This window comes from Taudactylus pleione, unplaced genomic scaffold (assembly GCF_031769625.1).
Source record: "Taudactylus pleione unplaced genomic scaffold, aTauple2 ptg000225l, whole genome shotgun sequence".
Classification (NCBI taxonomy): domain Eukaryota; kingdom Metazoa; phylum Chordata; class Amphibia; order Anura; family Myobatrachidae; genus Taudactylus; species Taudactylus pleione.
Window position 1 is genome coordinate 9,675,051 of NW_028284627.1, and position 25,421 is coordinate 9,700,471.

Below are 25,421 nucleotides of genomic sequence, written 5' to 3' on the forward strand. Positions count from 1 at the left end.
GCCAGCCTGGGGGCACTGCATAAAGGGGCCAGCCTGGGGGCACTGCATAAAGGGGCCAGCCTGGGGGCACTGCATAAAGGGGCCAGCCTGGGGGCACTGCATAAAGGGGCCAGCCTGGGGGCACTGCATAAAGGGGCCAGCCTGGGGGCACTGCATAAAGGGGCCAGCCTGGGGGCACTGCATAAAGGGGCCAGCCTGGGGGCACTGCATAAAGGGGCCAGCCTGGGGGCACTGCATTAGGGACACTTTAAACCCGGGGGCACTGCATAAGGGGCAAGTCTGGGGGCACTATTTAAACCTGGGGGCACTACATAAATGATCAGTCTGCGGGCACTACATAGGGGTACTACTTCAGCCAGGGGGCAATGCATAAGGGCAAAGCTAAACTACAGGGGGCAATGCATAAAGGGGAAAATTACGGGGGCACTGTATAAAGGGCACAAATACAGGGGGCACTGCATAATGGGCACTTTTGACTGAGAGCCAGTGGGGGAGCAGCCTGAGACATGTCGGGCTGGATTGGTAAGGGAGACACCCCTTTTCCCGGCGCGTGCATAATTGCGAAGGCCCCCACCCGGCTACTTTTGGATGCCACTCGGCTGGAAAAAATTTCTGGGGAGAACACTGATGGTATTCATATAACACTGTGGAAATTCTGAGGAACTGTTACTCATTAATACTAGTCTGTAGAAACAAAACCAATGACACATGGTAAATATCAAAATTCTTCTTATAGCCGGACAGTGATTTATTTGGAAAAACACACCTCATTTTATTATGGTATTTCCGCTTTATAGAAATCCAGTAACCTTCTCATCATGGCCATCATACAGAAGGTATAGCTAATAGGTGCTCCTACATTCATTTCTGAAGTATAAGTAGACTTCGTTTAAAGGGTCTGATTCAGAAATGTACACAAACCCGATGGTTTACGTCCATCTAGGATGGCGAGTGGCCTGTGCATGCGCTAGACCGATTCTGCGCATTTACAGAACGGGTCCCGCAAGATCGCTCGCAGTGTCCCCAAAGCCGCATCATAACTGACATGTTGCAGCCGTTTAGGGGCGGTGACAGGGGCCATTTTGTAGGTGTGCTGGGGCCAGGGTCTGCGACTTTCAAAGTAGATTTCCTGGCCCCGGCTAAGCAGTTCCGTTGCCCATTCTGAGTACGTTGAGGCTTACTCAGATGGGGTACGACTGCGGCCATGGCAACCGATGGTGATCTGATGCTGCGTCTTCGGACGCAGCACTCAGATCTGTGATGCTGGCAGTAGGCGTCGTCATCAGAAACCATTTGCAGCATTAGCATATGTAAGCATTGCTGCTGGGTCCAAAGACTCAGCAGATATAATAACCGTGCCCATCTCTGAATCAGGCCCATAGACACAGGCAGCACCATAAGTAGCACTTTAGTGGATTCGGCAAGGTGTAAACTAACAAGTAGTTCTATATTCGGGCGCTACACAGGGTTGTTGTTCTAAAGTGGCTGATAAAGGGAGGATAGTCACACCTCCATACTCAGAAAGCATGAACAAGTAATAAACAAATAAAATAAAACAGCGTGGTTTATATCTTGTTCACACTTTAGTGGATTAAACTTTTTATATTTCTAAGATGGGTATTGTAGTGTTGCAAGGTCCACCTACAGGTGACTTGCTTAGATAACACAAGGGAAAGAGTGGGGGGAGGGGAAAAATTGGGCAAAAAAACCTGAGCACTGGTAAGACAAAAATAATAAGGTGGTAATTCTACTTAAATCATATGGTTATTGGTTATCCACTGATCGGTATGAATCAAATGGTGAATATCATTCACCCATGTCACATGTGTGGGAGTGCACCCCGAGAGTAAAAATGGAACAGGACAGAATATGAGAAAAAGAAACTCTCTTTTTGGGTGCACTCGTTGATAAATAGCGTATTTATATAAAACTATACTTTTATTACTAATTATTCATAATATGTGTTTGAAAAAATGAACATGTAAGAGTAAAAACAATATAACTAAATTAAGGAGCACAAATGCTCTTTGTATAGCAGTGTGATTCAAACGAGGAGCACAAATGCCCCTGTAAGGAAAAGCAACGGGAATATTTTAATTATCAAACCAGAAGCATTGATGCTTCAAGCTTAGCGCAGCAGACAGTCATCAGATGTATTATATAGTGGTTTCTTAAATATCTATACAGTAATATGTTGTACAGTTCTACTGAATAATACGTTGCCCAGCAATTGTATTATATAGATATCAATTCCTTTCAGATTCAAAAATAAACTGTTATAACGTGAAAGCATATACCTCATAGCAATCCAGAGTTGACTTTTGGAGTAACACACAGTCCACTGAAAAGAAGGAAATTGTACCTCTCTTACTGTATATTGGCTAATGCTGGGGCCGCAGGTGCCTGGATGTGGCAACACACTGAGGAAGCATAATGCGAAACGGCCACCTAAAGCAGGGACCCGCTGTGCGGGCACCACAAACAGCGACAGCACAGCACCGCCGGGCAACACTTATATACCGGAGCCACATCCAGGCACCTGCGGCCCCAGCATTGGCTAATATATGAGAGGTACAATTTCCTTCTTTTCAGTGGACTGTGTTACTCCAAAAGTTGAGGTGGAGGCACTGGCGGAACTAGAGAGTGGTGGGCCCAGGTGCAAGAATATACTTTGGCCCCCCCCATCCATTCCTGGCACCTCAACATTTTTTCACCACCCCTCACTGCCCCCCCCAGTCATTAAATCCTGTCCGTCCAGCCCCAGCGTGTCAGCCTCAATTCTCCCCCCCCAGCGTGTCAGCCTCAATTCTCCCCCCCAGCCCCAGCGTGTCAGCCTTATTCTCCCAGCCCCATTCTCCCCCCAGCCCCATTCTCCCACTCCCATACATGCAATAAATACATACTGCATTTATTGCAACTTCAGTCAGCAGCTCTTTTTGTAATGTTTTTATGATGCTGTCTAGTAATATGGGTGAAAATCAGCTGTGAAGAACACGGGTACGCACAAGCGTCAGCTGTGAAGAACACGAGTATGCACAAGCGTCAGCTGTGAAGAACACGAGTACGCACAAGCGTCAGCTGTGAAGAACACGAGTACGCACAAGCGTCAGCTGTGAAGAACACGGGTACGCACAAGCGTCAGCTGTGAAGAACACGGGTACGCACAAGCGTCAGCTGTGAAGAACACGGGTACGCACAAGCGTCAGCTGTGAAGAACACGGGTACGCACAAGCGTCAGCTGTGAAGAACACGGGTACGTACAAGCGTCAGCTGTGAAGAACACGGGTACGAACAAGCGTCAGCTGTGAAGAACACGGGTGGCACAAGCGTCAGCTGTGAAGAACACGGGTAGCACAAGCGTCAGCTGTGAAGAACACGGGTAGCACAAGCGTCAGCTGTGAAGAACACGGGTAGCACAAGCGTCAGCTGTGAAGAACACGGGTACGTACAAGCGTCAGCTGTGAAGAACACGGGTAGCACAAGCGTCAGCTGTGAAGAACACGGGTACGTACAAGCGTCAGCTGTGAAGAACACGGGTACGCACAAGCGTCAGCTGTGAAGAACACGGGTACGAACAAGCGTCAGCTGTGAAGAACACGGGTAGCACAAGTGTCAGCTGTGAAGAACACGGGTAGCACAAGTGTCAGCTGTGAAGAACACGGGTGGCACAAGTGTCAGCTGTGAAGAACACGGGTGGCACAAGTGTCAGCTGTGAAGAACACGGGTGGCACAAGTGTCAGCTGTAAAGAAAAAGTGCGACTAAAGAACTAAACAAAAATATAAGCTTAAACTAAATACAATGCCAGGTTCGTACATTTGAAAAGTTTGGGGGTGATTGCCAGGTACCATTGTGAAAAAAAAACATTTTAGGAAAGCATTCTGTATGGCAAGCCGAAGCCTTGTAGAATTAGATGATTTGAGATTATATTGGCCAGTTGATGCACAATTCGTTATTATAAATTATTTTGATATTTAAGATTAGAGTCACATGCCTTATGCCATTATCCCTGTTTTATACTCTCCGTAGGTCCCCGGCTATAGCAGTAGGGAAACAGAGGAGTACATATGTAACTGGCAGCAGAATCATGCTAAAAACGCGATAACCTTATAATAAATGAAAAGAGCTGTATATGAAAGTAGATCTGCATGGTGTGAAGTCAAAAGCCGAACACAGAAGAATATGCAGGAGCAATATAAAACCCACCACCTAAATTGTGACAGTCCAAGTACTGACTGACAAGGGGGCATAAACAGGGTTATAAGAAGAAACATGGAGAAGGTATTGGAATACGTGTGCAGGAAAATGAAACTTAAATCTGCAGATAATGCCAGTGTTCTGCCTGCTCAAAATACAAAACGCGTCAGCTGCAGGCGTGTTGAGGGGCATTTAGAAAAAAAAAAAAAAGTATAGAGAGGTTCCCTACCCAACCTTGGGATTCTGATTTTTTTTTTCTCAAACCCTTAAATATAAAACCCTAGTGGGGTCAGTAGATCTCCTGCATCGAGGTGGATTTGTACCCAGCCCCTCAACGTGATCAATGTTGCACGTCAGATGTTTGGTTCCATGAAATGGTCATAGGACCAAGTGTCCACTTGCTGAATAATCAGGGGGGGGGTCGATAGCAAACTGTGCATACTGGCCATTCATGATCAACAAAAAAAAAAAATGTTGTGTCATTTCACTTACAAACCTGCTCATAAGGTAACAGTGTAATTCTAAGTAAACCCCTCTTCATTACTGCCATGCTTTTATGAGAAGGTTCTAATTATTACTTAAGGGCTAATATTGGGTAAGATCAAGAACTTTTGTCATTCTAAATTGCGCACACACACACATGGCCCCATGCTACTATATCTGACAATGGTTTTGATGTGTTTTCAGAGTCGGCCCGCCCATTAGAGTACGCAGGCAGAAGTGGGTGCCATGCTCCCTGCACCGAACCGCACAGCCAGCCACCAGTAACACCTGCTGTTTAACCTTCTGGGCTTACTTCATTAACAGTAATTAGGATGCACGGTCAGGGTGGTGGAAATTGTATGTTCTGATGTAGGACTATAGAATGGTTTAAAAACATTTTTGTACACCACAAAATGTTGTTTAACTTTACAGTTAATTCCATACTACAAAATAACTCATTGAGGTGTCTCCTGTGCATTTTGTTTATTGGTAGACCAATTCAGGGACATTAAACTGCATGGTGCTGATTATAAGGGGTATATCTATTAAAGTGCGGGTTTTTAAAAGTGGAGATGTTACCCATAGCAACCAGATCTAGCTATTACAGTGGTTTGCCAAACTTTTCCGAATCACAGCGCCCTAGCGTTATCAGCATTTTTCCAAGGCACCCCGGGGCCAAAAGTTTCCTATTGAGAAATTCAGCAAAAATTAAATGAAGTAAATTGCGCTCATAGGTACAGGTAACCCAATATTTGGTGTTTGACCACCAACACGAGGTACCCCTGCAAGTGCCCTGAGGGTGCCACGGCATTCAGTTTGGGAACCACTGAGTTATTATCTTCTAGAATTTGCTAGATAAATGATAAGTAGAATCTGATTGGTTGCTATGGGCAGCATCTACGCTTCTAAGAACCCGCACTTTAGTAAATATATCCCTAAAAGTTTATTGAGGTTCCTTTAACTGAGATGAATCACTAACTGCCAATGTACCTGTAAGTGCAAAAAAGTTATTTTTGCTTCTAGTGTCATATGAAATGATACTTGTTGAGAAAATAAAATAAGTTCCTTATTGTTATTTATTTAAATATTTTAATTTTGTTCTATAACTGTAAAACATCATCACCAGGGCAATAGTACACAGTACCACTTGCTATATACATCTACACAAAAGCACACGATACAGAAAAAATAAATGAATTCCATATTTGGAATAGTTTAGAGGTGAATGCCAGGCCTGTAGCAGAATAATGCCAAACTCAGGCATACTGATGTAATTAACCAACCACAGATTTTTAGATCATTTTAGATTAGGTTTCAGGTCATAATATGCCAGAGGTTCTGTATTGTTATACTCTAAATCCTCCCAAAACGGTTTATGACTCTATAAATTGACTAAAAGTATTATACAGGCGATATTCAAACTATAAAATATCACAGACATCAGGCACTTTGTCCTTAAGAGTAAAGGAACAACATTCTGTTTCTGCAATACATACAGACACAGAATGATAAAGTTATCTGTAAAACTAAAAAGAGGAATTACTAATATTTTCTTTTCCATAAGCTTTTACTTGGAACTACAAACACAAAATGTTCAATACAGAGAGGAAGAATTGACTGGGCTAAATATTTTACAGTAAGATAAAATAAAAAAAGACATACAAACCAGCTATGGTGAAGTAAAGCCGGGTAAACACTAGCAGATAAATTCCACAGATCATATAAATGCTGTGACCGAATATTGGACTGGAATGCACCTGTAAACACTGAACAATGTTTGGCTCAGTGGGTGCTGTCCTTAGAGGCCTTTAATGGGATCCGGAAGTTGGGAAAGGGATCGCATGAACGGCACATCAGATGCCGACCTCCCGATCTGACCATTTATCGGACATCGCTCCTTCATGCACACTATACAATTATCGGGCCCAGCATACAATTATCGGCTGATCAGCCCGATAATTGTAGTATAGTGTGTACCCGGCTTTTGTAAAATTTCAACATCTAACTTGTCCAGCTGAAAGGATACACAAAATATACTACTAATAACTGCATAAGGCCATATGGACATGACCGTCCTAAGTCTCTCTCTCATCTGTTCCTTTTTTATAGGCGAAATGAAGAATTACAGACACTCATATTGGGCCTTATGTGGAATTGAACGTAATCCTGGTTGAGGAGCGCATAACGCGTATTTCTCCCCTGGTCATGCTCCAAAACAGAGCCTACGCCAGTAGAGGCGATGCAGAGTCGTACGCCTTTCAGACGCATCTACACTTGCGACTGAGGAGGTGCAACTGGGTTGTAATAGGGGCGTTCAGACGTAGGCAATGTTCAGTGAGAACATGTGGACGGAAATGTGCGGTATGCAGTGTAATTGCACCTGTTTCCAGACTTATCTTTTGCCTCCAGCATAGGCTGGTGCAAGTGAGCGCTGATCAGTAGTAAATCAAGCGCACAGATGAGGGCAAAGATGCGCACAGCTCTGCATACGGGTAAATGCACACGATTATATCCACGCACACAATTCAGGAGCATCTACGGCCAATTAGCTTTCAACTCTGCATAAGGTCCCAGGAGATCAGCAGTGTTAATGGCGTAACAGGACTGATTGCACACACAGGGGCGGCACAGGAGGAGAAGTCTGAGGATGTTATTCTCTTCCCTGCTCTGTGTTAGATCTCGCTCAGTGCCCGTATGCACAGATAGAGATAAAGTTGTGTATTTTACAGAAGTTGCGGCATGTGCACATGTATAAACTAGTTGCCTGAAGATATAAGCCCATTTCTATAGAGCCTTGTCACATACTGTAGAGCAGATGTACTAAGCTCTGGAAAGTGATAAATTGGTGAGTAATAAACTGACAACCAATCAGCTCCTAACTGTAATTTTTCAAACACAGCCCGTAACATGACAGTTAGGAGTTTCTCACTTTACAGTGCTTAGTACATCTCCATCTGCATGTGGGGAAGATGGGCAGTCTACTGGCAACAAAACGTTGGTATAACCACCAACAAAAGTCCCTGAAGTCTTACAATATATACAGAAAAAAGTTATTTTTATGGTAATAAGACGAAAAGTATTTGGTTACAGTGTACATATCAATCCTCGAGTGGGGACCGTGGAAAGTATAACTCCCTGGGGTGTGGTCTGAAATGTCGATACCAGAATGTTGACAGTCAGACTATCGACATGGACAGTATGCCAACAAGCAATATGTTGACATTCACAAATGTCAACATGTTCATTATGTTGACATACTTTTTTTTTTTGCAGACTTTAATCCTAACAAAAACATAAAAATGTACTGTCGACATTATGAATATGTGGACATTTGTGAATGTCTACATTTTTCTTGTCGACCTTTTGTCCAGACCTCTCTTTTCCTCCAAACGGTGTCTAACTAGTAAATTATTACAGAAAACAAAGCTTTTGTTAAAAAGTTACAGTATATAAACTTCCTTCCCCAAGCCTAGGCTGCGTCATTACTTTGTGTGTGATACTCGTAGTGAATGTGTGAATGGGGAAGAGAATTAAGTTGTTGCCACTCACAATGTCTGCCCAACCTTTGCTCTACCTCCCATATTTCCACCCCTAAGAATGTGTGTACATTAGTGGCACACCACCAAAGGGGAATAAAAGGGGAGATGTATCAAAAGAGTGTAGTGAGGAAGTTGCTATTAGCAACCAATCAGCTGCTACCTATCATTTTATGTTTTGGTTCTCCACTCTTTAGAAAGCTTGATACATCTCCCCCAAAGTGTTGGAAACTGAAAGATATACATAATTCCTGGACCCAATACATACACACATACATGGTATCACCATCAATAGCTGCAGGTAACTAATCGTGCGAATCCTGGAAAAGTGATTCTTTTTTACTTTCTTTCTCCTATACATTGCTGTAGAATAAAATATAAAAACAATAAAAAAAATAAAGAGACTAATACTAAAGGAAAGTACCACACAAACTTGCTTCAGCAACAGTGGTAATATTTCAGAGCTATGAAAATTAGAATAATAATAAAATTATATATATATATATATATATATATATATATATATATATATATATATTATAGGTTCATAATAAATAAAATGGGTCCACTCTTGAAGGGGTTAAACCTACTTATGCATTTAAAACACAGCTTATTGCAGGAATACACAACATTCTGACTTAGGACCTGATTCAGAGCCGGACGCAATTAGCGCTCGCCCGTCCATAAAATAGGCGTGGCTATTCAAATCAACCGTTCGCTCTTTGCGGTCTGTTCACGCCTCTAGGTCTGAACGAGCGAACAAAACTTGCGGTCGTTTTTTGGATAACTACGCCCCTGGCCGATCGCATCCTACGTCATGTCGCTATTTATTAGATTAATCGAGTACATCGACCAGGGTATGAACTGCTCGCTATTCTTGGGGTTGGTTTTTGCTACCACAATTTTGCGAGCAGTTCTGACTATAAAATAACCCAGTGACATGGTCAATGACGCTGCTGTTTTAATTATGCACACCCATAAAACGCCCGTTTTGACCTTTAAGCACACCTGCGTTCGGATCTCCACTCCCCGTTTTCAAGCACCTTCCCCTGTTACCACCCACATACGCCTACTCTTGCACTCAAATTATCAGGCATTCGCTATTTTGCGAGCACATGAATTTCAACCACACTGACTGGTTCGCGCATGCGTATAACGATCCGTACGCATGCGCAGTTGGGCAAACATCGCTCGGAGCGAACGAGCGGCCGCTTAAGAGCGGCTCTGAATCAGGCCCTTAATGTTTTCACTCATCCGCAACTTAGAGAGAGCAACTTTAGTAAAACTTTGGTTCCTAAAAGCCAAAAAAAAAAAAAAAAGTACCAGCTCTGTTCTGTATTCAAATCTTTATGATATATTCATAAACAGTGCATGTCTGGTGCCAATTTTATTTTCAATGAAGGTTTTATCTGCCTCCTTATTCTTTAGTCAGGTGTTTTGTAATAACCCAGAGAAACAAAGGCCCTTTTTTTATTATTGCTTAAGATATCTAGCAGCCTTTGTGTCCGGACCATCAGCAGTAACGTCAGCGTATTGTATCCAAGGAGCTAAATGTGCAGGACCTGGGGGTCAGAGCAGCTGAATACACCAACCTCAGAAAGCAGAGACAATGAATTGCAAATGACACTCCAGACAAAAAAGGGGAGAGAGAGAGGAGAGAAACACCTCATTCACAGGGGAAGGCAACAAAAGGATTGTGCCGTGCTGAATTGGCTTTCTGTACACACTGATCCACTCTCACTGTGTGGGGTAAGAAAATAAACGTTTTACAGGACAGAAAGGCACAATCAGGAGTGACTGGCTCTTTTTTTATTACAGTCAGAATTCTGTATAATCAGACATTTGTTTCATTTCAGGTATTACAACAAAACTCATACTATTTCAAGGCAGGTTATAAGCAATCTCTATAGTTTACTGCACAATTCTAAAGCCTCATTTCACATATGAGAAACAGGCACTAATATAATCATGAGTTTATATACTGTACATATATTGTGTCTACTGGGGGAAATGTTTCTTTCCTATGCACACCAGACTTCCTGGGTTGAAGCTCACTAAAGGACATTACAGGAAAGCTTTCAGAGATACAATAGCAAGTAATAAGAGTGGGCAGATGTTTGCATTTCGTTGATAACATGAGATAATAGGGATCGTGACCTAAAATTAGGCCAGAATGTCTAAACAGAATTTTGTATATGAAAGGAATGTATATTGTTCTGAAATCCAATATCAACAGCATTGGATAATACTAACTTCACTTTTAGTATTGAAGACAAATAATAAATAAAAAGAATAGCAGGTGACCGGTGCACTTCGGAGCACTACGAAACCCCCACAAAGCACATGAAGTGCTCATTTTAAGCAGATTATTTTTAGCTATATTTTTAACACCAAACTGTATTTCATAGAAATAAGTAAAGAAAAGTAAATAGAGTAGTAGAACAGTTAAAAACACCCAAATACTGATTGTACCCATCACCAATAACTTGTACTAAGTGCCGGAGTCCAGTGTGGCACCTTGCAAGAACCAATACCGCAGACTTTTCCTTGCAACAGATAGAGGTGCGCTGATAACTCGGTTTTGATTGTCTACTGTAAGGTCCGGTACATATTAAACGAATTGGCAATCTTGCCAATGGTCGGGGCGATTACCCTTCACCCTGGACCATGCAAGATTGGCAATACCTACTAGAAGATTTAATGAAAGACGGAACATTAATATGCACTGCACCACATGCGATATCATGTGATTGGCCGTGCAGTACAGCCAATCACACAACGTCACTGACGACATGCGTGAGCGGGCAAAATAGCAGGTACACATTAGACGATGTGCCCACTATATCGTTCCGATCCACCTCAAATCAGTATATCGGATGATATATTGTCTAATGTGTACCCAGCCTAACTGCTGGCAATGAGTCAGCTCTGACAACCTGTACATACATATTTTATTTATTTATTTAGTACAACATGTAATTCTAGTTTAGTGCTCCTTTCATTAGATATACAACAGGGAAGAAGGGTACTGATGATTAGTCTTACCCATAGCTTGTTTACCCATAGCACACTGGTAAGTGTTTCTCGGGGACTGGTTATGGTGTGGGTATGGAATGAGCCCAGCGCAAACACCAAGCAACGTAAATGGCTCGATCTCCAAATGCGTAGTTTGCCTTAAAAAAAAAAAATAATTCAATATTAACAATAAATCAAGTAGAATGAACATTCTCACTAAAATGAGAATAAATGTCACACAAAGCCACCAATACTATCTCGAAGCAATTTATGCACCAGATGCTGTTGTTTTAAGAAGTCAACTAAACGCTTATGCTTTCTTTGCTGAAAGTGATTGTGTCCCTATCTATAGTAGTGGTCTAGATGGAAAATATACCCCTCATTTTTTTTTTTTTGTCATTTCATGTCTTCTCTTGGCCTAGTTCAAAATTACATGTATTCACAATATAGTATAATATTCACAATATTGAGTATTACAAAGTTACTCCAAAATAAGTTGTAACAATTCAGCAAAGTGTTTGAACAGTCAGTCACTGTTTAGAAGGTGACAAATGACATCATGAGGAGTGAGCTTATGACGGACACAAATTATTATGATCTACATGTATGCAGATAATGGACTCTAATCATGTAGCAGTGTAAGTCCTCTATCACTCTCCTCCTGTGATAAACAGGGCTTTACACTGCTTTTATCCATTCAGAGAAATGGTTACTGTGGAGAAATCTCCAATTTCTCCAGCGGTGTCCCAGATTACTGTAAATATCGCTTCCCTATATAGTAGTATGGATAAAGCAATTCAGGAGGAAAGAATGTTTACGTTTCTCTTCTCCAAAAATTGTTGTGGGTGGAGTAATGGGTCTCATTGAGAGAGAAAAGCAGTGAAGACTGCAGTCTCCTCCCCATCCCCTTGTGGGCCAATCAGAGGTGCCACACAGGAAGGCATCATCCACTAACCTCCTGTGCAAGGCCAACCAGCTGCCCATGCTGACCGCTCATAGCGTACACATCTTGTAGCCTGTACCCTAGTTAGCCCCATAAAGGTAAGGGGAATTTGGGCACAGTGCTGGGACGTTCTAGCGCTGGGCCCAAATTCTGCTTACCTGTAAGGGCTGACCAGGGTAGAAAAGGCAGCAGGATGTGACCTATCTAGCCAGGAGTGAAAAAAGGAGATTTATGTGCTTACCTGTTAAATCCTTTTCTTTGATTCCATAGGGGACACAGGCTTTACGCTGGGTATAGGTTGGTTAGTTGGAGTCTGGGCACCACATAGTTAAACTTTTTGAACACAGCCCAGACCCCCCCCCTCCCCCCTCCCCCTATAACCTGCCCCCAGCTACAGGCACTTCAGTTAAGTTGACAAGCCTAAAGCAAGAAGGAGAAGGAAGACCGGAACGCACTCAGTTCCAAACACACAGGAGATGTGAACAGGAGATCAAGGAGCAGAGCAAAGCCCTGCAAGCCAGGTGCGTCAGGGTGGGAGCCCTGTGTCCCCTATGGAATCGGAGTAAAGGATTTAACAGGTAATCACATAAATCTCCTTTTCTTCTTCTTCCTCCATAGGGGACACAGGCTTTACGCTGGGACATCCCAAAGCTAATCCCCTAAGGGAGCTCCTGGGCTGTGCTGTGAACTCTTCACCCAAAACACATATCAGGGCAGGCGAAGGTGTCAAAGGAATAGAACTTAAGAAGCGTAATGGCCGAAGACCACGTGGCCGCCTTACACAGCTGCTCATCAGAAGCACCACGTCGCACTGCCCACGAAGTTCCCACCGACTGGGTTGAATGAGCCATCACCACAGACGGTGCTATAAGTGCCGCCGCAGCATAAGCGCGGCGAATAGTCAAACGGATCCATCTGGCCAGTGACTGCTTATTAGCCGGGCAACCACGTTTGTGAAAGTCATACAGGACAAAGAGCATCTGTCCTACGAAGGTCTTTTGTCCTGTCCACATAAATCTGGAGGGCCGCGCGACATTCAAAAAGGCCTCCTCCGGCGAAGAGTCCAAAACAATGAAAGAAGGAACCATAATCTCTTGATTGATGTGGAACCTGGAAACAACCATAGGAAGGTAGCAAAGACGTGTTCGTAGGACAGCTCTGTCCTGGTGAAAACTTAGGAACGGAGAGTGACCGGATAAAGCGCTCAAGTCAGACACTCGCCTGGCAGAAGCTATGGCAAGAAGGAAGACAGTTTTCCAGTAAGCCAGCGAATGTCCACTGTGTCTAAAGGTTCAAATGGCGAAGACTGAAGAGCCATAAGAACCAAAAGACTAATTCCAAGGAGCCACCGGAAGACGAAATGGAGGTTGTACGTGGAGGACTACCTGAAGAAAGGTCCAAACATCAGGCAAAAGCGCAATCTGTTTTTGAAAGAGAACAGAAAGGGCTGAAACCTACACTTTTAGTGAAGCAAGGAGGAGGCCCAAATCCAGCCCTACCTGCAAAAAAGGAGAGAACCCAAGAGAGTCGGAATGACCTCGGGTTAAAATTTCTGGCCGAACATCAATCAAAATAAGCCCTCCAAACCCGATGGTAAACTCTAGCTGAAGAGGGCTTACGGGCATTGAGCATAGAGTTAATGACTGACCTGAAGAACCCCTTAGCTCTCAAGACGAATGTCTCATGAGCCACCCCGTCAAAAGGAGACGGGCCAGATCCATATGAAAGCCCTGAGACAGAAGATCTGGCCGCTGTGGAAGACGCAGATGAGCGTCAATGGAGAGACCCTGAAGATCCGTGTAACATGCCCTTCGCAGCCAAACAGGAGCCACTAGAATCACCATGCCAGCCTCTAACTTCAATTTGCGGAGGATCAGAATCAGAGAGATTGGAGGGAAAATGTACAGGAGCGGGAAGGTCCACTGAACCGCCAAAGCATCCACAAGAAAGGCTCCCAGATCTCTGGTGCGTGAGCATTACCTTGGAACTTGGGATGGGAACATGATGCCATCATGTCGAAGATCTTGATGTAGGGCCCATTCGCCTGAATGGACGTCCTGACGACTTAAGAAGTCCGCTTCCCAATTTTCCACTCCGGGAATGTAGACCGCCGACAGGGATGGAAGATGCCTTTCCGCCCGCAGAAGAATGCGACTGCGAGTGCCGCCCTGATCGTTTATGTAGACGACAGCCTTCGCCTTGGACCGGACGACTTTGGAGAAGAGGCAAAGCCCGACAAAGAGATTTGTAAACCGCTTAGCAGCCAGTCACCTGGTAGACCAGGGTTGCTGGTTTACAACCTTTAGCAGAGGATCCCTGAGACCTGGAGAACGACAAACCTTTGGCCTTACCCTGCAGACGAAAAGAGCGAAAATGAGAAGATCTCGACCTAGGGGCTGCCCCAGAAGGGAGAAAGACTGTCTTAGATGCCGCCACTATGTTATCTAGTTCCGGACCAAAGAGAACATCCCCCAAAAAGGGGAGAGCTTCAAGGGACTTCTTAGAGTCAGAATCCGCCCGCCAGGAATGAAGATAGAGAGCTCTTCTAGCTGACACCGAAGAGGCCGAAACCTTGCAAGTTAATATACCTATGTTTATAGCTGCTTCCCGAAGATAAGAAGCCGCTTCAGGGATATGCTCCACGTGAGACAAAAGCTCATTCCTCCCCCTTCTGGCATGGACCCCAGGGCAAATTGCCACCAATACTGCGGCACCCCGCTGCCCTGGTGGTCTAGTGGGGATGTGAAGAGGACCTAGGTGCCCACTGCAGCACCGCCGGTGTCTCCCAGACCAACGGTGAGAAGCCGCGATCATGCCAACTTACCTGTCCCCTGCTGCACTGGCCTCGGTTTGCGGCTCCCTGCTCTTTCCAAAGCTCTGGCCGCTGAAACTGACCTATTCGCCAGCGCCGCGGCTACCGTCACTGGGGTGATGGAGCAGCAGTGTGGGCATCCTCCTGGACGCCTAGCCCTGTTAACTCCAAAAAAGTAAAAACAAAAACATAAAAAATAAAACTCGAGCTGTCAGCTTATCAGTGTTTCTCTTCGCTGGCACCAATATAAAACTGATGTGCCTGTGGCTGGGGGCGGGGTATAGGGGGAGGGGGGAGCCTGGGCTTTGTTCAACAAGTTTAACTATGTGGTGCCCGGACTCCAGCTCACCAACCTATAAAGTGTAAAGCCTGTGTCCCCTATGGAGAAAGAAGAAAAATATTTATTGGTAAATGATTGCTTTTTATCAAACAACCCCCGGATAGACAGTAATGGTGAAGTTCAAAAGCCAATGAGTTAAGGAGGTAACAGATTGTTCTTAGAAGGCAGGAGTGCATTACCGTCTTCCTGAAGGTCATCTCAGCATACAACAGGAATGCATCCTATGACATCTGAAGTCATTAATATAATTTATTTTTTAAACCAGCAAGCAGAGACTTGGTCCACAACTGTGGGGAGTGAATTTAAGCTGGTGCTTTAATGCCCCCTGAGAGCTGTACTTCTAACTAACTGCTAAGTTAGGGAGATGTATCAACCCTTCTAAATGGTGGAGAAGTAGACAAGTGGAGAAGTTGCTCATAGCAATCAATCAGCTTGTAGCTAGCATTTATCAAGGACATGCTCTAAAATGATGGGTAGAAGCGGATTGGCTGCTATGGGCAACTTCTCCACTTGTCCACTCTTTAGAAGGTTTAATACATTTCCCAGTGGAGGAGTTGCCCATAGCAACCAATCAGCTTCTAACTTTCATTTTAGAGAATGTACTTAATAAATGCTAGCTAGAAGCGGATTGGTTGCTTTGGGAAAAGGTCTCCATTTTTTAGAAGGTACAATTCATTTCCCCCATAGTGTTTTAGCATTTTCATTATATGGGGTTCTAAGTAGTTTAAAAAACAGTTCAATTGAATTTACTTTAACTGAGGATTACATAGTTTAACAGTTTGGATATTGTGATGAATGGAAAAGATACCATGAAAACATGGTAAGATTGTCATATTTATTGTAGACATAAAACTGTAAACTTACTTGGTTATCATGTGTTCATAAAGCGATATAGTACAATCATTTTCTTCATTGACGTCTAAATACTCCACCAGACTTTCATGGAGAAAATCCTCAAAGCTCCTGCGAATGGTCAGTGAAATAATGAGAACTGGGTTATGTCATTAAAGCTGCGCATAAACCCTACACTCTGTGCACCGTCTCCCAGGAACAGTCACCTGCTTACATCTTCTGCCAGACAGGCTCGCGCTCTCCTCACAAGTCAGGCACATTTCCCAGGAGAGCAGTCTTATTCTAAAACCGCTTCTCCTTATTACAGATTTGCTTTCTTTTGACACAAATAGTAGTCCATAGAGGGAAATTCAAGTATTATCCCTTACTTTAGTTTTTATTTTTAATACACTTTAATTACTATTTTCATTAGCAATGATAAAAAAAAAAAAAAAACAATCTAGGAAACAACAGTGAAAGGATATAAGCAACAACACAAAATCCGCAATGAAGATCACAAATGAACTATCACAATAGCTATTTAGATCAGGTAATAAATACAGGAAGGTATAGTGCCGGTCAAAAACATACCAATCCATATAATTTACTATTTCAGGGTTCATTTACAGCCAGCAGCTTTAATTGTGCAATGTATGCATTAAAACTTAAAAGTGCATAAACAAATAAGCTAAATAAGATACAATAATGCTATTCTATGCTACATATTTTAAAAAAATATTAACAGTTTAAAATGAACATGGCACATCCTATTTCTCATACATTCATACTAAATGCGGTGGAACTATACATGCCAGCATGCCCTGCCACAGTTTTGTTGTTAGGGCATGCTGAGATGTGTAGATCCATAGCAGATGGAGTGCCACAGGTTTGCCTATCGCTGCATTAACTTGTGCTCTAAGTTCATCTCATTGAATTGGCAAAATGCAACATGCACAGAAGCACATTTAAAATATACCACATTTAGGAGGAGATGTCTTCTACCAATCATTTATCTGGCAAGGTCTATAAACTGTCAGTTACAAGCCGATTGGTTGTTATGGGCAACTTCTCCACTTTTGTCTATTCAATGGGATGCACTTTGAGCACGAGGGGAGTCATCCTGCACACAAGGGGATTTATTCTACTAGAGAAACCCATGATAAGATCCATTATGCCAGAGAAACCCATGATGGGCTCCATCCTACCAAAGCAACCCATGATGGGCTCCATCCTAGCAGAGCAACCCATGATGGGCTCCATCCTACCAGAGCAACCCATGATGGGCTCCATCCTAGCAGAGCAACCCATGATGGGCTCCATCCTACCAGAGCAACCCATGATGGGCTCCATCCTACCAGAGCAACCCATGATGGGCTCCATCCTACCAGAGCAACCCATGATGGGCTCCATCCTACCAGAGCAACCCATGATGGGCTCCATCCTACCAGAGCAACCCATGATGGGCTCCATCCTACCAGAGCAACCCATGATGGGCTCCATCCTACCAGAGCAACCCATGATGGGCTCCATCCTACCAGAGCAACCCATGATGGGCTCCATCCTACCAGAGCAACCCATGATCGGCTCCATCCTACCAGAGCAACCGATGATGGGCTCCAACATACAAGAGCAACCCATGATGGGCTCCATTCTACAAGAGCAACTCATGAACTGCATCCTGAAAGAGCAACACGTTGATAGACTCCATCCTGCCAGAGCAATGAATGATGGGCTCCATTATCTGGGAAAGGGTTTGTAGCCAATTGTACAGGGCAGACAGACAAGACCTATTTAGTGCCATAGGCTGATGAGGGACAATAAAAACATGAAGCCTCAAGGGTCTACTTTGACATTTTTAGAGTTGTCATCAAGTGTAAAAGTTATTTCAATGATAATAGAACTTATGGTACATTCATAATATTCTACTTATTTCAGCACGTACCTGTATCCTTGAGAGAGTTCCTGGATATGCTTGTTGGTAACTGCAGGCTTCTGATTTTTGACAATGATATAGGGCCTGCAACACAGATACACTAATGTAAGTTACACATATACATTTCAAGCAATTCTATGATGCTAGTTGCTTTGAAGATCTGGTGTAATGATCAAATTTAAATATACTGATAGAATACACAAAGTTACATTATTCTATACATAAATCAGACCTGTACAAAAGTATCCAAAGATTAGGCTCTAGAATCAATACAGGTTGAGTCTCCCATATCCAAATACGAAAAATGTTTTGCTCATCTAATATAGTGAAACCATTGCTTTGTTGGTTCAATGTACACAAACTTTGCTTAAGGCACAAAATTATTAAAATTATTGTATAAAATCACCTTTAGGCTGTGTGTATAAGGTATATATGAAACATGAATGAATTTCATGTATGTACACAAACTGCTTGAGCCACAAAATTATTGAAAATATTGTATAAAATGAGCTGCAGGCTGTGTGTATAAGGTGTATATATATCACATAAATGCTTTCTGTGTTTAGATTTGGATCCCATCTCCAAGATATTTAATTATTCCAAAATACGGAATATTCAGATACCCAAAAATACCCCCGGTCCCAACCTTTAATTAATGGGCTGATTATTTTGTATTAAATAACTAAAAAAATTACAATTTACTATTTTTGTTAAGGTGCATAGCAATTAACATACTGTGTAAGGCTCTGCGGAACACTTGTGGCGCCATATAAATAAATTATAATAATAATATTGGGAGGTAATCAATGTACTACTCAAATAAGCAGCATATTATACCAACCATGGCTTTCCTTTTAGTACCCTGTGCAAGCACGTGACCCCAACTTCTAGCATTCTGCCTTTGGCCCCCCTTTAGGACTTTGTACTGGCACGTGGCACACTTGTATGACTCTGTACCAGCCTGCGGACCTTTTTTAGCACTCTGCACTGGCCGGTAGGCCCCTTTTAATACTCTGCACCGGCCAGAGGACCCCTTTTAGCACTCTGCATCATCTCGTGGCCTCGGATTACTACTACAAATAAGCTGCAAACTGTTCATATACTGGTCACAAGTCAGTAGGGTGAGAGTCTGGCACGCCCAGAAGTTTGTGTGCTTAGCACCAATACAGAAAAAATAAAAACTGTGATATATATATATTAAGGGTATTTGTGTGTGTGTATATATATATATATATATATATATATATATATATACACACACACAAATACCCTTAAAAACCATCTACTATACCCATTAGAAGCACATGCAAGCACCTCATTAAACATCTCACAGAGCCAGAGCCCTGCTTAATTTATTAATAAAGGTGATTGCTTCCCATATTATTGCCTAAAAACTACACCTTATTCTCCATTTTCTGTTAAGCTCCGTCTAAGGAAACAATATATTTTTGCAAGTGTACATTTATAGATCTAATTCGGTTTACACGCCATAAGAAAAGAAAAAGATACATTTCTGAGCAATTGGAACATGTCGCTAAGGAATTCGCTCTTTAGCTCCAAATGCTCAGAACAAAACTATCAGTGCATTAGAGACTTTAATCCTGGCAACAGCAACATGAAGACCACATGGATGTGAAGATCGCCTACAGATTGGCAGGTCCTAGTCTCACGCTCGTCCTGCCACTGCCCCTTTGTGTGAGGGGAACAGCTCTGTCTATAGCAAACCCAAGGGACTGCTACGTCAGGGTTTAGCAAGCATTCATTATTGCGTTTTGAGTCTTGCCATATTGGCAGCAGAGAGATAGCCATATTATCCACAACAAGACGCTAACATGAATAGTTTGGGTAATTTTGGCCGACAGCCTATACCTGGCTCTTTTCATATGGGACAGCTCTATTTAGCTTAATGATCTTTCATGGTAAAATATGGACTAGTTTCTTCCAGGAGGGAGCCAATGACTAACCAATTAGGTCATTTTGTAAGACATAGTAATAATATATTTTATACACAAACATTCTCGATTAGCTGCCTCCCAATAAACCACCTTCTGTAAGGTGTTTCCAGTTTGCCACTAAAAGATCAGTTAACCAGCCATTATATTCAACCATCGATGGGCAATTATTTATAAAAGCAAATTTAACAAAATAGAATCATGGTACGTGCTTATGCTGCCAGAGTCGATCAAAGACAATGATGGCCATAAGTAATACAATCAGATCATTATCAGGCATGCTGGTGAACACAGTTAGGATAGAACTGCTACCACCATTTCATGCCATCACTGATTTGGTAGCGGCAGGTTCTCATTCAAGAATGGAACACAAGAGTGGGCACATAATTCACGCATGGTTCTCGTCATTAGCATCCATAGGATTGCCCTGTGTGTAACCAGATTTAGAAATACTGAAGTGTTAAAGCAGAGTTTCCCAAACTTCACTATTACAGTCCAGGTTTTAAGGATATCCATGCTTTGTCCATATGGTTAGATCAAATTGACTGAGGTACTCATTAAGTCATCTATGGTCAAGCATGGATATCCTTAAAACATGAACTGTTAAGGTGTCTTGAGGACCGGAGTTTGGGAACCTCTGCCTTAAAACCTAGACTGTAATGGTGGAAATTGGGAACCTCTGTACTAAAGCACAGGTTCTCAAACTCAAGACGCCAAACAGTTCATATTTCCAGGTCTCCTCACAGATTCACAAGTGGAATAATTAGCTTCACCTGTGGATCTTTGAAAATGTGTCAGTGAGTAGTGAATACACCTGTGCACCTGCTGGGTGACCTGGAAAACTTGACCTGTTCAGGGTCCTGAGGACAGAGTACTGAGAACCAATGTATTAGAGGAATGCACACCTATATCTAGGTGTGTTTTTCCTTCAATGGACCTCTGCATTCCATGTAGCGGCGGCAGCTTTTTTTATTCCAAGTTCTGTTGTGCTTCATATACGGACTCTGATGCACAAAGATATACAAGTGTGGCATATAACATTAATCAGCACAGTCTCCTGGTGCGTACTAGTCGCATCGCATTGCGACATCGATGCATTTTTTGGCAAAAAAAGATGCTTGACGCTAGCAGGGAAGCACGAGACCTTGCGGTTCACGCCAGGTAAGTTGCTCTGCATGGCATATTAAGGCTAGATGTATGAGGACACATTTTTATACAGCTATAATGCTACAGCAGTGGACTTTATTAACAGTGTTAAAGCTCCACTAAGTGATTATGGAAATTTGGCTTACATAAAAGATACTGCAGAAAGACCATTTCTAAAGATCTATTAAGCACATCTCTGACAACACAGACGAGCAGCCCTTATAAGACTCACCTCCAAGTGGAGACACAAGTACAATAGATGGCATGTAAGCTTTGAAAGTCAAGAGTGCTTGGGTGAAGCATCTGAGTCTCAGAAAGGAGCAGCGGGCTCCAGGTACTTGCCAGTCTGTGCAGTAACACAATTGTGCCAACCAACGGGCAGTGGCCTCTACTCAGGACTAATTTTTTTTATCCAATTATTTTGAGTAATTATTTTCTTGCTTGATCTTACAATTACCTGCACAGCCGGCCTCCATCAGAGGAGATGTACACACATCTGTCAGACAGGTTTGTGGAGATGGAAACAAATTCATTGATATAGCCAGCCCGTCTCATCAATCTAAACGTGTTCACCAGCTTGTGGTGGTCCCGAATAACCCCGAGAATGTTTCCTGAATAAAAACAATGAGGATTAAAGCAGTTTATTAAAAAGACTCAGCAACAGCGAGAAACAGAGGAAAAAAAGGGGAGGAGAAATAAGAGGGCAGAGAAGAGGGATATAAAAGAAGAAAAAAAAAAAAAAAAAGACAGTAGGACACAGAAAGAGAGACAGAGACTAAAACAGGACAGATGAGCTCCATACGAGGCCTCTCCCGTAATTGTGGTGGCGATTCAGAAGCTCTAATTCTGTGGCTGAAGGGCACCCTAGTGCTGTGATCACGCCGATGTGGTTATAAACACGCACTATTGGCGCACCATTGGACATTACACCTGCCCAGGGCAGGCGCGGAATGTCCGACTGACCATGGCCGTTGGTGTCAGTGCAACTGCTCCTTTAGAAGCAGTCGCTGACACCGGGACACCCGCGACTGGTAGCCACCATCCCAATTACCACCCAGGGATGGATCTGCAATTTCGTTCTGCGTCTCTATGCGGTAACCCATCGTGGCGCATATGCAGTGAGGCCCAGATGCATGCGCAGAGGGAAACCATCAGACAGTTGCGCCCGATTGTTCCCCTGCATCCACCTCGGAATTACCCCCTGTGTGACTATCTCATTTGCCTTCCTAGTTCCTATTTGAATGCAAATCCTGCACATGTTCACACAGTATTTTATAACTATAAAGGACTGGACACGGTCAAAAATTTAAACACCCAAACCAAATTTATACTATTTTTTTTTTATATATTTATTCTACGATTTATTTTGAGGTCTAAAAAGCGCAAAATAGAGAGGAACAAAAACATATATATATATTTTTGGAAATAAATATAACATTTTTCTGAGGACAATTTTGCTATTTTTTTCGAACAATAAGGAAAACTAACAAAATAACCACATTATTATTATTCTCACAATCACCAAAGAGGAAAAAGGGAAATAGGGAGGCAGACTGATATTTTTAAATTTCTGATTTAATGTTACTCTTTTTTTTCCCCCCATTTTATAACGAACAAATTTAGTTAAACTGAAAAAAAAGACAGGAATCAGTTGATCTAAACATATTTCGTTATGGGTATTAGGGAAAGGTATATTAGACATCCAGCTGGGCTGTTCTACGTTAAACACTGAACATTTAAAAAGACCAAGAGAATTAATGATGGATTTAAAAAAAAAAAAAAAAAACACAGAAAATTAAATTTGTACATTTTCCATTATCCATTTTATAATCCGCTAACGCAGATCTGATTAAAACAGCCTCCTTTCTTACACTTCATTTCTCCACACTAATGGGGATTTTAGATAGCAAGTGAATCAACTCTCCCCACAGGTGGTAACATGTACATACAAAGGCATTATGAGGTGTAATTAATACAACATTCATTAGTCTGATCCATTCTAATCAGCAGCTAAACATAAAACTCTAATTCTGATACATCCTATATAGCAGAGGTGTTCCAATTGTGGGCCGAGACCCTAATTGCGGTTCCAGAACGAAAAAAAGGAAAAAAAAATAATTTGAAGCACAACCGTTTTTATGTTGTTTTTCAGAATCCGCAATAGAAAAAAAAAAGTTTACACGTTTACTACATCATCAAATATTTGCAAAAATAGATCCCACAGAAAACTAGAACATATAACTCTCTTTGATTACATCATGCGTCTTAGGCCTGTATTCAATTAGAGGCGAAAAGCCGCGATTGGCAAAAAGTTTTCCCCGATGTACAGTTTTCTCCTGTTTCCGAAGTATTGACCTAGGCGAAGACTCCATAGTCAAAAACAGGCGAAAATGTTTCTCCACCCAAAAGCAGAAGAAAAGAAGTGCAAAATTTATATTTTGAGGTAAAAATGGGGGGACTTGGTTCAGAACCCTTTGTTAATTACTAATTAGGCAGAAAAAAAAAAATTATCTTAATTTACCCCAAAAAACAAGTCATTTTTGGGGTCAAAATGTAAAAAGTGTTTGAAACTGGGTTTTCAAGTATTGGGTCGGGTATTTTGGGTGCTGTATGGATGGGACAGATGTTTTTAGGATTGCAGGGGGCTGCAGCAGTTTTTTTTCCTAAAGTTTTTTAAAATGCACTTTATTAACTCCAAAATATACTAGTACCCATTTAAATGTACCCCCAATTTAGCTACAGCAATTATTTTTCACCAAAGAAATTGTTTATCATTTTTTTCACACTAATGCAAAAGTGCATATAACAGCCATTTCACTCAATTGAGGAACCCAAAATACTTTTATTACAGCCATTAGTACACTTCTATATTGATCACTAGGGTCACTTAGTTTTTTTGGGGGGTACAAACTGATTTCCCCAAAATAAAGAAGTCTTTCGCTAGTTTCGCCATTCACGGCATTTGCACGTTCAGCGAAAAGCGGGAGCTCGCAATGTGAAAGTACGCGATAACTTCGCCTCAAAACAGGCGAACAAAGCGAAAACATGGCGCTTTTCGACGATCTCGGCTTTTCGTCGCTAATTGAATCCGCCCCTTATTCACGATCGGATGCGACAAACCGAGACTGCAGTGATTTATTTGATACGCGACACTTGTATATCTATATCTGTGTGCGTAGGAGTTTGTACATGAATCACAATGGAAGTTGGCGTGAAGAAAAGCTGCGGCCGCTGCATTGTAGCACATCGTACACAGACTTTCGCATTTTTGGGCGAAAAAGACACTCGGTGCAAGCCAAGACGCACAGGACCTGGTGTGCCGAGAGGGGTTGCCTGGTGCGACTGCAGCAATAATGTATGAGGACATTAAGAATCATGTTAAAAATACATTATATTTAGCTGCACCTGAAATAAATGTAGACGTTGGCACACATACAGATAACAATTACTAACATAAGGATATTCAAGATTACAAAAAGGGCTGCAAAATAGAACACTTATTATTTCAAATGTGAGAATAGATGTCTTATACATGGAACTTCTTGTGTTCTGATTAACTAAACCATTAAGTTGTACATAGGCTGCAGAATTCTGTGTTTTACTTTTACACATTTCCTGTTCTTTACAGTAATCTCTGTTTTTCATCCATGCCTTCGCATGATCAGGCAGAGTTGTTCATTCACACAGCTCTACATACTCTCTCTGGGGACAATTGCATGGCCTCACAATGCTAGGGCAATAACAATAAGCCACTCTGATTTATGGTATAAATGTGTGGCTGAAAGTAAGGAAGCCATAAATAGAAAACAGTGTTTAGTAAAAGTTGCAAGTGGACGTGCACAAACACATTAATTAATTAAAGCCCTCTAAAAGTTAGTGAACAAAACAGTAAAGGCCTATCAGCGCCTTTGGTGACTTTTCAAGATCATCCTAAACAATAGATGAAAGTCTAAAAAAAAAATATATAAAAAAAATAGTTGAAAAATTATATATATATATATTTTTCTTTAAACATACATCCTTGTCTCGGAATCAGTATGATGTTCTAATCCCGACAGCGGCAGCCCGGCAGAAGTGAAAATCCTGATAGTTCTTTCTGGTAAGTATCGCTAACCTAATTCCCTACCCTAACCCTCTTTTAGGGGTGCATAACCCTAACCCCCCCCCCCAAGCGCCTAACCCTAACCCCCCCTTCCCCACAGCCTAACCCTAAGTCTCCCGGGGAGGGGGGGGGC

At 42.3% G+C, this 25,421-nt stretch overlaps 2 protein-coding genes across 4 annotated transcripts in view; one reads left to right on the plus strand and one right to left on the minus strand.

Moving 5' to 3' along the window:
* Nucleotides 1–4,954, plus strand: part of LOC148517249 (uncharacterized) — a 270,769-nt gene extending 265,815 nt beyond the window's left edge. For both annotated transcript variants that reach the window (XM_088478932.1, XM_088478933.1), the window contains exon 6: nt 4,883–4,954. The gene's annotated coding sequence lies outside the window, so the exon portion shown is untranslated. The remainder of the gene's footprint in view (nt 1–4,882) is intronic.
* POLR3B (RNA polymerase III subunit B) overlaps nt 1–25,421 on the minus strand; it is a 166,449-nt gene that overhangs the window by 74,417 nt on the left and 66,611 nt on the right. For both annotated transcript variants that reach the window (XM_088478926.1, XM_088478925.1), the window contains exons 16-19: nt 21,644–21,797; nt 18,098–18,172; nt 16,189–16,287; nt 11,260–11,387 (exon numbers count right to left, since the gene is read on the minus strand). In XM_088478926.1, the coding sequence (XP_088335052.1) occupies nt 11,260–11,387; nt 16,189–16,287; nt 18,098–18,172; nt 21,644–21,797 (456 nt within the window). The remainder of the gene's footprint in view (nt 1–11,259; nt 11,388–16,188; nt 16,288–18,097; nt 18,173–21,643; nt 21,798–25,421) is intronic.